This window comes from Canis aureus, chromosome 1, assembly GCF_053574225.1.
Source record: "Canis aureus isolate CA01 chromosome 1, VMU_Caureus_v.1.0, whole genome shotgun sequence".
NCBI classification, from domain to species: Eukaryota; Metazoa; Chordata; class Mammalia; order Carnivora; family Canidae; genus Canis; species Canis aureus.
Genome location: NC_135611.1, coordinates 116,376,099 through 116,390,822, shown reverse-complemented (window position 1 = coordinate 116,390,822; position 14,724 = coordinate 116,376,099). Strand labels below are relative to the sequence as shown.

Genomic DNA, 14,724 nt, shown 5'->3' with positions numbered 1-14,724 from the left:
ATTTAATATCTAATACCCAATCCATGTTCAATTTTTCATGACTTCCTTAAAATATCTATTCAGTTACCTATTCAAGTCTGGACCCAAGAACGTTCTACACTTTGAATCTGGTTGATATGTTTCCTAAAGTCTCTTTTGAACTACAGCAGTTCTTTGTTTTTCTCCCTCCTTACCATGCCACTCATTTATTGAAGAAACTTGGTTATTTGTCCTGTAGAATTTTCCAAATTCTGATTTGGCCAATTGTGATTTTCACTATAGCACTTAAAGGCTTTAAAATTCATTTTATTTCCTCTAAACTGGTAATTAGAGCAAGAGACTAAAGTAATTAAGATTCAATGTTGGGAAATATAGCTTAGGTAGTACTTTCCCCTTTCTATGGCATCATATTAGGAGGCATGTTAATACCATACTGTTCCAATTTAATGTTGCTAAGATTGGCCAACTAATTCAGGTGTTGTCAACCTGATTGCTACCTTCTGAAATTCCAATCACCCATTTATTATGGATTGTTGCTAAATCCATTATTTTGTTAAAGGATGCCAAATATAACTTTCTTTCTTTCTGAATATATTAACTAATTCTTTTATAATAAAATCTCCTCTCACCAACTATTTGATTACAGATTGTACAGAAATATCATGATAAATACTTGACTCTTTTCTTCAACTTACTGAAATTTCAATATGAGCTAGTACTCTGGCAAAATCCATAAAGAGCTCTATTTTTTTTTTTTTTCATTTTGAATTTAGGAAGTTCTATGATGATTTCAACCCACTGCAATAGTTTTTGATGCTTAAATTATCCTATTTTTGATCAGTTTCTTTTGGTTGATGATACTATGGTCTTTGATAGCTTTATTGCTTTTAGGTACAATAAGATGTTTGGTATCCTTGACCTGTCTTATATATCATTCCCAAGGAGCCCTTGCTTTTTTTTAATAGAAAACAGAATTTAAAAACTAGTCTAGGAAAAAAAAAAAAAAAAAAAACTAGTCTAGGGCTCATTGCTTCTGTTACTAATGCTTCTAAATCCCTTGGTGGACAGAGGTAGGAAATACTTTCAAGTCAAATGAAAGACTATAAGATATTTTACTTATGTTTTTCTTTTGAAAAAATTTAATTCCTCATGAAATTAAGTTATGTAATTAATTTTGGAATCACCTAATATCAATATTACCACTAACAAAAGACTAGTAAAGGCATTTTAGATTTCTTTATATTTCTCTTTTTCCTTCAGATACAGAATATTCTGGAGATATTCTAATAGTCAAAATATTTTTTTAAAGATTTAATTTATTGCAAAGAGAGAGAGAGAGAGAGAGAGCAAGAGTGAGAGCAAGCTTGAGTAGGGGAGGACCAGAGGGAGAGGAACAAGCAGACTCTGTCACCCAAGTGTTCCTGACTTAATTTTTAAGATAAAAGCTGGTATGTAAAGTATCTACATAGATCCAAAATCAAACTAGAAGTCAAGGCATAACTGCAGATAATTACCTTTCATCCTCACCCTCTCCTGCTGTTTCACCTTGAGATTTCTTGTTGAAAGCACAGGCATATGTTATATTCCTCTCTTTTTTCACAAATAGTAGTATCATATAATATCAATCTGTACTTACCTGTTTTTAATATATCCTGAAGATCACTCCATAGAACACAGATACACAAAATTCCACTGTACATTCATATAATTAATTCAGTCAGTCTACTGCTGGACATCTGGGTTGTTTCCAGTTTGGTGCATTTACAAATAGTGTTTTGTAAAATTTTTTCTTTGTGTATACCACATTTTGTAATTTTGCCAGTGTATCTCTGGGATAGAAGCAAGGGTGTGGGTCTTATGGTAAATGCATGGGACTACACATGGATATTGCTTGATTCCCTCCTATATAAATTGTACTATTTTGCATTTTCATAGTAGTGTCTGTCCTTGTTTTTCCAGTCTTGCCCATGGAGCATATTAATACATATTTTTATTTTTGTCCATCTGTGTGTGTAACTTGCATTCCCATCTCAATTTTTAGACTCTTTAAATATATAAGTCTGTAGCATAGTTGCAAATATTTCCATTCTGTCATTCTCCTTTATCTTTAATATTTAGTCCTATAAAATTATTTATTTTTTTCTTATTTCTACTGGATTTTTGAATCATACTAATTTATATCTTCATTCCTGGGTTATAAAGGAATTTACCTATGTAGTACTTGTAAAGTTTCTTCCTATTTTTTCCATTTAGATTATCTTGATTTGTTGGGAATTCACCCTAAAAGACTAGAGAAGACATTATCAAAATTCACAAACATACCAATGGAAAGAGTGAAAGTTCAAGAAACATGTACCTCAAGCATTCAAGGAGATCCAGGAATTCACAATGAAGGAGACAGGAGCACCAGATATGCAAACTGATACTAAACTCAACACTAAAGTCTAAGCAAAAGGAAAAAGGAATGCCCTATATTTATCTGTATATGTCCAGAAAGCTGATATTTTTCTCAGTGTATTCATCACCTTAAAAAAAATAGCATGATGAAGATGGTTGGTTTATTACAATAAAGTAATATAACAAAAGAATTTCATTTTTCCCATGTAAGTTGAGAAATTGCATAGAAGACAATAATGTGGGAGGGAACTTCTGTTCCCTAATATTGTTTAGCTACTGTTAAAGAGCTGGATTTAAAATGGGCTAAGTACATGTATAGAAGCTCAGCATTCTTTATTTTATGTAATAAGATATATCAAGAAAATATCCTTAGAATACATTAAGTACTGAACTGATAAAGTACATCTTCATCATCAGTATCTTGAAGTTATATGTAAACTACATAATTATCACCTACCTATATAAGAGTTTAAACATTTTGGTTAAATATCATTTGATTCCTGCATTAGTTTTTTCTATGTATGTTCGTATGTTCATGAGTGAAATTATTCTTGAATTTGTTGTTCAAGGGCTACTCGACATCTAATTTTATTATCAGAATTATATTGGTCTTTTAGGATCTGCTCACAATTTTTCCATAGGATTTTCTTCAGGGGGTAGCCTGTACAATTATCTGCTCCTACATGATTTTTAAAGATTATTTATTCCAATCGTTAAATTTTGGGGCACCTTTTAGTTACTCTTGAGATATCATTTAAAATGTTTTCCTAGAAAACAAATAATACTCTATTTAAAAGTTGTGTCTAATAAGGTTTATATCTATTTATATGATCATTAAAAATATTCTCTAAAACATCTATCAGAGTTTTCCTTTCTTATCATAAGAGAAAGCATTCCCAAAGCCTAGTAATAATAGTTTCTTCAAAGAAATATTTTGACTTAAAATTTTAAAAACCTTTTGTATTGTTCTTTATTCCATGATTTTTGCTTTACTTTCATTAAAACTTTCTATCAATTCAAATGCCCATTGAGGCATTAGCTTGTTTAGTTCAGTAATCATTTAATTTGACAAATATTTGGACTCCATAATATGACATAAGTGCTGGAGATACAGTGGTGACAAGAAGTAAACTGCCCTCAGTTGTCTTAGTTATATACACACAGTAATTTCCATTGAGAACTGCCATGGTCATGTTCATAGAATTTGATATATAGGAGTTTCATTATCATTCACATCTAAATAGCCAGTAACTTGACTACTGACCTGCTCATTCCTTTGATAATTATTTATATATGTAGTACTAAATTTCCACAAGGTCAGAATTTATTTGGCCATTTTCTAATTTCTAAATTTAAATTGTGGTGATAAAATGGATATGACATTTGGCTTTAGAAAAATTTGTTAGAGACAAATCACTTCCAAATGCCTTTAAAAACAAAACAAAAATCATTGCTGAACACACAACAACTCCACTTTCATTGAAACCATAAGGCTTTCTTTATAGTATGGATTTTTTTGTGCAGCAAATGAAATACTGATTCAAAGCTTTCTTCCCTTCATTCTGTTTTACTGCCTTTTCTTCAGAATTAATATCCTACTGTTCAAGAAGACACAAATACTGATGGCATATTTGTCTATATTCATTATATTATTAAGGTCTTTCTGTCATAGAAATGGTCTAATACTAATATTCATGATGGTCATGACGTCATTTAAGTCATCAAGCTCATTTAACCCTATAATCAAATAAGTAAGTGAACAGACATAGATTTGAGTTACTATCCAAAAAATACCAATAAGATGTTTTGGAACTAAGGCATACCATATAAATTGTATGACAAAGCTCAAGGCTTTCCAAGATTAATTATGTAACAGAAATTCAACTTTGGTATAATTTTATGGAAGTGTAACAAGATTTAAATAGAGATAGAAGCTTTCCCTACATGAGTTAGATTTAGACTCTATGCAGAATATTATCAGTGATGTAGAGAATACTTTAAGAATGATTCAAAAGAGATTCACAGTGTCATCTTATTCATAGGGTTTTACTCTGATATTCCAAATGGAAAACCATAAGTAAATGCTTTCCTGTATTAATAACAGATTGCATTTGAATTGTCTGCTATTCAGTGTTAGGTGCTCCATTAAAGGGTTTTCCAATATTACTTACACTTGTGGGGGTTCTCAAAAGAAGGGATTAACTGACATCAATCAATGAGTTGTGAATAAAGGCCTTCCTATATTTTTATATCATAAGAGTGAAATAAAGTGAGAGCTTGGAGAAAATGAGGTCTCAAAATTTTTATATTCATAGGATTTCTCAAAACTGTAAATATCCTGGTGCTGAGGAAAGTCTGAGTCCTGACTAAATGTGTTCCCATAGTCTTTCCATTGATAGAGATTCTCACAATTGTGAATTTTCTGTTCAGGAAAATATGGATGGTCATTAAAGATCTGGTTACTTTCCTTACATTCATAGGATTCTGCATCAGTATGAATTTTCTTATGTCGTGTAAGTTGTGAACCCCAAATAAAAGATTTCCCACATTCTTTACATACATAAGGTTCCTCACCAGTATGTATTCTCTGATGTCGAGTAAGTTGTGAACCCCAGAGAAAGGCTTTACCACATTCTTCACATTCATATGGCCTCTTTCCAGTATGGATTTTCTGGTGTCGATTAAGTTCTGAACCACGATAAAAGGTCTTTCCACATTCCTTACATTCATAGTTTCTCTCACCAGTATGAATTTTTTGATGTCGATTAAACTCTGAGCCATGAAGAAAGGTCTTTCTACATTCCTTACATTCATAGAGTTTCCTCTCATTATGAATTTTCTCATGTTGAGCAAGGTATGAGGCCCAAATAAATGTCTTCCCACATTGCTTACATTCATAAGGTTTCCTACCAGTATGAATTCGTTGATGTCGAGCAAGATGTGAACTCCAGATATAGGCTTTTCCACATTTCTCACATTCATAGGGTTTCCTACCAACATGAACATTCTGATGTTGAGCAAGATTTGAACCACGAATAAAGGCTTTTCCACATTCCTTACATTCATGAGATTTCTCACTAGTATGAGTTCTCTGATGTTGAGTTAGGTGTGAGCCACGAGTAAAAGCTTTTCCACACTCCTTACACTCATAAGGTTTTTCACCAGTGTGAATTCTCTGATGTTTAGTAAGATGTGATCGCTGACTAAATGCCTTCCTACATTCATTACATTCATAGGGTTTTTCACCAGTATGAATTCTTTGATGTCGTGTAAGATCTGAGCTACAACTAAAGGCCTTCCCACATTCCTTACATTCATAAGACTTCTCACCAGTATGAATACGCTTATGGACACTAAGTTGTGAATGAAATCTAAAGGACTTCCCACATTCCTTACATTTAAAAGGTTTTTCACCAGTATGAATCCTCCTATGACCAGTAAGGCTTGAACGCAAACTAAATGCCTTCCCACATTCTTTACATTCATATGTTTTCTTAGCAGAGTGAACTGTCTGATACTGAGTAAGTTCTGAATCAGAAAGGAAGGTCTTCTCATATTCCTTATCTTCACAAAATTTCTCTCTAGTGTGCATTAATTGATGTTGAGTACAGTCTGAGCCAGAACGAAAGGCTTTCCAAGATTCTTTAAATTCATTCAGTTTCTTTCTTGTATTCTGTTTGTGATGTACATTAAAAGTTGTGTGATGGTTAAAAGTGGACATTTTTTCATAGGTAAGTGTAACCTGCTTAAAACATTCTTCCTGATTTTCCTGTTGTGTTTCAAACTGATCTTTGCTTTCCCAATCACCCCTAAAACATAAATATTCAAGGTTGTGTTTTTTACAAATTTCCAATTGAGGTAATTCTCTCTCAAAAGTGACATGTTTTTGTGATAACTTCTTGCTCTGACAGCTGGACTGCATGTCTGAAAGATAAGAAGATAAATTCATACTGTTTTACTGTTCCAAAGGAAACAAAATGTCCAATGTAGATATAAAAAGTAAATCTTAAAATGCATAAGGCACACAAGAAATGACTGGCTTAAGAAATTCTCAAATTCTGGGCAATATGAAAAAGGGGCAAAAATAAATAGAAATTTAAGAGAACTAAAAAAAAGTTGAGGTGAGTGATTAGATATATAAAAGCTTCGTTTTAGTCAAATACATCTGAGTAGTTCCATTTAAAAAAATATTTATTCAGCTATCACCCAGTCATGGACTGCCAATGTAAAGATAAGACTGTTTCATTCAGTATGGTAAATCAAGTCTTAGCATATGTTAGGCATTAAAAAAATAATTCTGTAAAAATACAATATTAAAAAAAAAGGATAGGAATGGAATAAAAGGTAATACTACAAAAACCAAGTACTGGGAAGCATGATTAGGATCTTTTAATCATATAATAATGTAATACATCTCACTGTCTAGTTGCTTCCATCATTACTGAAATGAGTATGTATACTGCTTCCATATTACTTTTGTACTAAGAGGAGGAAACAAAAGTACACCTAAACTAACTGAAAGAAAATTTCCAGAAATGTAATCATACCTACATAATCAGTTTTCAGTTTGCCTTTGCACAAGCAAAGACTTCAACTTGCTCATTTCCTCCATGGTACATAGCCAAACCATCTTTTTGTCACATGACCCCAATGAGGGTGGTTTTGTTTTCTTTATTCTTGAATTCATAGTATTGCTCATCTATTCTGCTTTATGCTTTGAAGCCCTTCCCCAGGTCGCCTCTTCTTTTCCCTTCTGTGTAAGGCCACCAAAATATTACAGAAAGTATCTACAAATTTTCAAGTACCATGGAAGATACTATGATGAATGTCTTATATAATTCTGAGCTTAAAAACAGCAATGTTCGGAAATAGGGTTATCAGTCCAATATGTGGGAAGTAATCTGGTCTAGAGTCAACAGACAGTAGGAACTCAGCAACACAGGTATGTCGCATTTAGGTTAAAGGACATAATTATGGGTGACAGTTCAAAAAGGAAAATAGTTTGAGAAGCTGCCAAAGGCAAAGAGCTAGGAAGAATGTGACTTATTTTTGATAAGTGCTAGGATTTGATGAAATTGTCATGCAGTTGTTAAAATTTTTCTTGGGATGATAGAGGTGGGAACTGATCAAGTGCTCTAGCAGTGACTGAATAAGTTGAAAAGCAGTTCAGTTACATGTGTAAGTAGTAGTGTATTATAGTGGAAAAAGGACAGACCATAGTTTCAGGCTCAGTTCTATTTACTAACACCATCTTTAGGTTATGAGAAAATTACTAAGCTTGCCTGAGCTTTCATTTTTCTGTATGATATTAGGGATATTAATATCTTTTTTAAGAGATTTATTCAGAGGATTGGGAAAACATACTATTTTTATAAAGTGCCTGACACAGGAAAAGGGCTGAACAATTAGTAGATGCTGCTGCTGCTGCTACTGATGATAGGAAAAAAAACGTGGGAATGTGGGGGACTGGAAATGGTTTAACAGTATTTCACACATAAACTACTGCTAGAAAGTAATCATTATTATTGTGCTAATTAATGCAGGCAAGGAGTTTAGGATAAATTAAAAAGAATGTTGAAGGAATATAAACCAAGACGTTAAAATAAATTCCGCAGATAATCGAATATGATGAGGAAGCAGCTATTTTGAGATGCTTCCTAGACAGATTACAATATGACAATCCTGCTCACACCCAGAGTCTCAGCATTTAGGTAACGAGCTGAGCTTAGGATTCCCACCATAAGTTCCTGCTTGGCTTTTCTCAGGCACCTTTAAAAATAACCAGTTAGAGTTGAGCTCACAAATAGTGACCTCCACCCCAAATACCTTATAAGTATGGTGCTCACTACTTTGCTCTCTTATCTCCCACTTGCTCATGACCAGAGATGGAGGACTGTCCTTCTCATAGCTCATTGTATGCCCCTGCTCCCATTTTCTACAATTCATAAGTATTTAATCTTGTGACTTTACTTCTTTTGTGTGATTGTATGAAAACTGTGCCTTCAATCAAAACAACTCCAGCATTTTCACTTACCAAAGTGGAAGCTTGGATATTGAGGGAGCTACCTTCTGTCTCTATGTGGATGGCTTGTGCCTCCTCATTCAGCAGGTTATAATCTGCATATCCCTAATACACATGCTATGGGCCCCTCAAACACAGCATAAACATGGAGGTTAGAAATAATGACTCTACTATACCTCCTATCACCCTATTTTTCTCACTTCCATTTATATTACAAGTCCTTGACTATGACTCTTGTATACATCTCTTCCTGGTGAAACCTAACTTCCTGCTTATCCTGAGTCTGAATTAAATGAGTGAACATAGCTAGAAAAAATAAAATGTTGACTAGAATCATTTCTAATTTATATTTTAAAAGCCCACAACTGGGTTCTCAGCTGTGTCCAGAATTTTTATATATTTCTGGTCACAAACAATCAAGCGGAGGACAATCAAGGAATCAGAAACAGCAGAAATTTAGATTGTGACAAAAGGAACAAGACAGATTATTCCATAGGTGTTATTTCACTATAAGTATGTAAAGAAAGAATTATAACTTTTCTTTATACCATATACAAACAGAAACTACAAGTAAATTAAAGACATAAATGGCAAAAAAAAAATCTTTAAAACTTATAAAAGAAAACAAACATCTCTACTAAATCTCTATGGGATATCAAACTTACTGGTAAATATTTTAGATGAACAAAACAAGAAAATTCTACAACTACTATTATTTGAATATACTGAAAGGCTCAGCCAATCTTTAGCACTCAGAGTGTACTGGTACTAGTATTTGGCTTAGAGACTGACAGAACTTATGACATCTCAAGGCTAAGGTGATAGAGATTAGTATCCAGGGGCTATCTGTAGGGGAGTCCTAAACATTCATCATGTTGAGTTAGAATAGAAGGGCTATTACCAAGGAATATGGGTAAAAAACAGAGGTAGACCTCACAGGAAATATAGCTCAGTTTCAAACCATCTCGGTGACTAAGGAGGGTGATGGACTGAGAAAGCAATCAAAATATTAATGCCTTCAGTTACCTGATAGAAGCAACAGAAATCCTCTATAAAGGAAGGTAGTCTAGGCATTAGTTTTGCCATTTTACAAACACTGTCTGCCATAAACTAAGTAAATAACCAGACAATATTAATGTAAACAGACTATGGAAACAATAGTAGAAATACATCTAGAAGTTCTCTAGATATTGGAGTTATGAGACAGGGTTTAAAAATAACTGTGCTTAATGGGATGCCTGGGTGGCTCAGTGGTTGAGTGCCTGCCTTCGGCTCAGGTCATGATCCTGGGCTGGGATCGAGTTCCACATGGGGTTCCCCGCAGGGAGCTGGCTTCTCCCTCTACCTGCGTCTCTGCCTCTCTCTCTGTATCCCTCATGAATAAATAAAATCTTAAAACAAAACAAAACAAAACTGTGCTCAAGAAGCTAAACTCATCATTTTAGTAGAGAATAAGAAACCAATACAGATAAAAAAAAAAATCCAAGAGAAAAAGATTGGAAAAATCTTAAGCATTATGACATAGAAGATTCAGTTAGAAAACTAAACATAAATGTAAGTGGAAGCTTAAAGGGAGAAGAGAGGAAGAATGGGAGAAGCAGCAATATTTCAAAAGATAATGGCTGAGAATTTCCAGAACAAACTCCATGAACAGGTGAATGAATGAAGTATAGCCAAAAGTGGAATACTACAGAGAAACAAAACTAAACTATTGATATGTGCAACAACATAGATGAATTTCAAAATCATGCTAGCAAAAGAAACAAGCTCAACAAAAAGAAAAAAGAGTATACCTTGTATAACTCAATTTATGTAAAATTCTAGAACATATAAACTCATCTAGAGTTACAGAAAGCAGGTCAGTGACCACTTGAAGACAGGAGTGGGAGGATGGATAGCACAGGGGAATGAGGAAAACTGGCAATAACTGAAGGGTTTCTTTTCTTTCTTTTTCTTTGTTTCTCTCTCTCTCTCTCTCTCTTTTTTTTCTAAAGATTTTTATTTATTTATTTGACAGAGAGAGAGCCAGAGAGCAAAAGCAGGGAGGATGGCAGAGGAAGAAGGAGAAGCAGGCTCCCCATTGAGTAGGGAACCCAATGTGGGGCTCGATCCCGGGACCTGAGCTGAAGGCAGATGCTTAACCAACTGAGCCACCCAGATGCCTCTAAAATGTCTGTTTCCTGATTATAGTGATTATTTCATGGATGTAACAAAATGTCTGAATAGACCAAACTGTATATTTCAAATATATGCAGTTTATTATTCTTTAATTATATCTTGATTAAGTTGTGAAGTGAGAATTTTAGCACTATAATAAGAGAGAACTAAAATCCTAAAGAAAATAAAGATAAATATCCTTTTAGCCACTGTAACTAGGTATTAGTGTATTAATATTTCCTTTATGTGAATGCTCATTCACACTAAAAATACAAAGTATTAAGCCAACAAATGATAAGTATAGATCAAGTACACAGCAGACATCAAATAAATACAATCAGTAATTCAGTAAACAAACACAGAGGAAATATCTATCCTTACTAGAAATCAACAGCCTTTAACCTACTAAATTATTAAAAAGTTTTAATTAAAAATAACTCAATTTGTAGTGAGACTACATTGAAACTTATATCATTCCTGACCTCCATATGAATCAATGCCCTCCAATCCTTCTGAAAACACATTAATTCCTACAGTATACAAATACATTCAAGTCATAGCTACCTCTCAGATACCCATGTGTTTACCATGAATCTGTTTGTTTCCAAACTTGTAGATACCAATTGTTTTTGACATTTTACCTATATGTTAATAACATTATATAAAGAAAAATGAAAGGTTGTTTGTTTTTTATGAAAACTAAGTGAATGCTCTAAAAAAAAAAAAAAAAAAACACCTCATTCAAGAAGGCTGAAAGAAATTCTAAGGACTGAGGGGAAAAAGAGATTCCAGAGTAAGATTGTCTAAATTCTCATTCAGATAGAAACCAAATAATTAGGAGAATGAATTATTAGTGTAGTTAATATAAGAAAGCATAGGGAGAACTCTAATTAGGGAAAGTATGCACTGGTCCCTTATTGAAACAGGTGAACCAGTTATGGGTTGTAAATATTAATTTAAGGGATTCTCGGAATTTTGTATGATTTAAAATAAGCAATTAACTATCTTAAATTAACTGGGCACACAGTATTCTAACTTTAAATCCTCTGGCCAAGGAATCTCATATCTGAAACACAACCATAATTCAATGTGGAAAAAAAACCCATGAATAATTGACCTGTACCAAGAATTACAACTTTAGTAACAAGAAATGCAGAATAACCTTAATATACAACAGAAGATTCATAGTATGTGAAAACTGACCAAAATTTTAAAAGCACATAGTAGTGTTTAGGGAACAAAAGTATGAAATAAAATTGCACAGCCCTTTAGGAACAAAATATGTTATAAAATCTTATTTTGAAATACAGGTGACCCTTAAACAACACAGATTTAAACTGTACAGGTCCACTTATACGTGGATTTTTTCCAGTACCGTAAATTTATTTTTTCCAGTACCATAAATTTATTTTTTCTTTCTTATGATTTTCTTAGTAATATTCTCTTTTCTCTGGCTTATTTTAAGAATACATTATATAAAGACATAACATATGATTTATATTATCAGTAAGGTTTCCAGTCAATAGTAAGCTATTAGTTGTTAAGTTTCTGGGAAGTCAAAACTTATATATTAATTTTTTAAAGATTTATTTTAGAGAGAGATAGCAAATGAGTTGTGGAGGGACAGAGGAAGGAGAGGCAGAAAATCTCAAGCAGACTCCATGCTGAGCACAGAGCCCCAAGCAGGGCTCGATCTCACGACCCAGAGATCATGACCTGAGCTGAAACCAAGAGTCAGACACTTAACCAATTGTGCTACACAGGCACCCACCTCTATGTGAATTTTTGACTGTCCAAGGGTCTGTATTCCTAAACCCCTCAAACTGTTCAAGGGTCAATGGTAACTACAGATTCACAATAAGTTGCAAAGAGTACCCTTTATCCAATTTTGTCCAATGAATACATCTTACATAATTAAAGCACAATATCAGAATCATGAAACTGACATTAGCACAATGCATACGTGTACTATGTCATTTCATCACTTATGCGGATTCCTATAACCACCACCTCAATCAAGACACATCTAGATCATTATCTCACAGATTCTACCTCTTGTGCTACCTCTTTACAGCCATAACCACTACCACCATTCCCCAGCTCATCCCTACCCCTGGCAACCACGATATGCTTTCAATCTCTAAAATTTGGTAATTTCCAAAATGTTCTACAAATGGATTCATTTGGCATGTGACCTTTTGAGTTGGCATTTTTCATTCAGCACCATATCCTTGAGATTCATTTCAGTTGTTGTAGGTATCAATAGTTCAGAAAAAGAACAATTTAAAAACACAAATATAGCTTTTGGAATTTAAAAACATGATTCTAGTGAGGAGATAAAATTTATTTTCTTTTCTTTGATATTTCAAATAAAAAATAAACTCCTAAATAAACAACTAACAAATACTGTGGAAAAAAAAAGAAGCTACAAAAGTATATTATTTCAATCTGAGTCCTGCCCATAAACAGAAAATTCATCAATTAGCCTCAACTTACCAAATATGTGCCTTGTTTTCTCTTGACAGCAAGGTTTGTTTTTTTTAGATTTTATTTATTTATTCATGAGAGACACAGAAAGATCCCTGATCCCAGACCCTGGGATCAGGACCTGAGCCAAAGCCAGACGCTCAACCACTGAGCCACCCAGGCGTCCCCAGGACTGGTCTTTTTTGACACTGCCCTTTGTTTTCCTCCATTAACCTTAACCTCTCTTCTGCTACTTACTATTCCCTGTAGCCAGAAGCCATTTTCACCTATTATCCTGATTTTCAACTAAGCAGACTATTAGGACTTCTCTTAATATAGAGCCTATTTTGCTGAAATGTATGGACATGTTCTGGTCACAGAAAATTCAAGTTTTTTAATAGATTATATACTCTTTGTTAACCCTTCTTATCCCAAAATGAAATTAGAAAATCAATAAATGTTGCTTAAAAGAATGAATTAGTAACTGTAGGAAACGCAGAAGCAAGAATTTAGGCAAGATAAGAAGAATTCAAAACATAGTAGATAAAATAAAAAACAGTCAAGATTTTTGGAGGGAGAAATTTACAAATATCTAAATGAAGAAATTTACAAATATCTAAATGAAGAAATTTACAAATATCAACATGAAAAAAAGAGAGAAAGAAATTGAGTCAAAGCACTGATACATTACCTACTGAAGAAAAAGAATGGCACTTACCTTTTTATAATATGAGGGAAAGAAAATGAAGAGTAGTACTGAATTGCAGTGGTATTTGGAGGTGAAAAGAAGAGTCATTTGGAAATTCATCGTGAAAAGGTTACTTCTGGCTCTAGGTCTCAGAACTTTATTCACAGGATTTTATCTCTTGAGGAGACTTGAGACCAGTATTTCAGAGATGCTGCTGCCTCCGTAAACATCTGAGCTCTTATCTGCAATGATGGTGTCCCTGTGCAGACTCAGCCCTTACTCACCTGGGCAAGGTCCTCTTGTCTCATCCTGTAAAACCATCCAAGGCTCCTTCCCTTTCTCCAGTAAAGAAAACACATCTGGCTGATAAATGCAAAGTCCTGATCAGAGATAAGAAATAAGAAATAACCACGTGGTAAGGATTTCAAAATTTGAATCTAGTCCTTCAGTTATGAAGGAAGAAAGACAATTATAGGAAGAGTAAGAAAAAGGCATGAAGTATTTCTCCATCTAAAAGATGGAGAAGATGGAGGTTACCAAATTTACAAGGCATAAACAATTTCCCAGAAAGAAGTCAGAAATTTCCCTAAGCACTTGAAAGACAATGCAAAAATTCACAATGTAGAAAGCAGAAATTTCTGGGGTCAAATTCTGAATCTTACCCAGCAAGATCATGTTGCTGTAGTTCTCCAACATCACATCTCTGTACAAGTGTCTCTGTTCCAAGTCCAGGCACTCCCACTCCTCTTGTGAGAAGTCTATAGCTACATCCCTGAACACCATCAACTGCTGAAAGAAACAACACAAGCATCAATGGTGAAATTCAAAAATCTTTTAATTAATTAATTAATTTATTTATTTATTTATTCTTTAAGTTTTCTTTCATTTTTAATAATAAATTTATTTTGAAATTTAAAAATCTTTTAGATAGAATGGGGAAGAAGTGAAAAAGAGCACTGTATACTTACTGTATACACCACGTATATAGTGGTGTATTGAGTATACAGTAGTGTAT

At 33.6% G+C, this 14,724-nt stretch overlaps 1 protein-coding gene across 10 annotated transcripts in view; it reads right to left on the bottom strand.

Moving 5' to 3' along the window:
• Positions 1 to 2,903: 2,903 nt before the first annotated feature.
• Positions 2,904 to 14,724, bottom strand: part of ZNF790 (zinc finger protein 790) — a 29,850-nt gene continuing 18,029 nt past the window's right edge. For 6 of the 10 annotated variants that reach the window (XM_077901967.1, XM_077902051.1, XM_077902182.1 and 3 more), the window contains 3 exons: positions 14,372 to 14,498; positions 13,994 to 14,089; positions 2,904 to 6,300 (listed from right to left, as the gene is read on the bottom strand). In XM_077901967.1, the coding sequence (XP_077758093.1) occupies positions 4,628 to 6,300; positions 13,994 to 14,089; positions 14,372 to 14,498 (1,896 nt within the window). In that variant the 3' untranslated portion in view covers positions 2,904 to 4,627. The remainder of the gene's footprint in view (positions 6,301 to 13,993; positions 14,090 to 14,371; positions 14,499 to 14,724) is intronic. The other 4 variants (XM_077902440.1, XM_077902303.1, XM_077902237.1 and 1 more) reach the window with 1 other exon arrangement.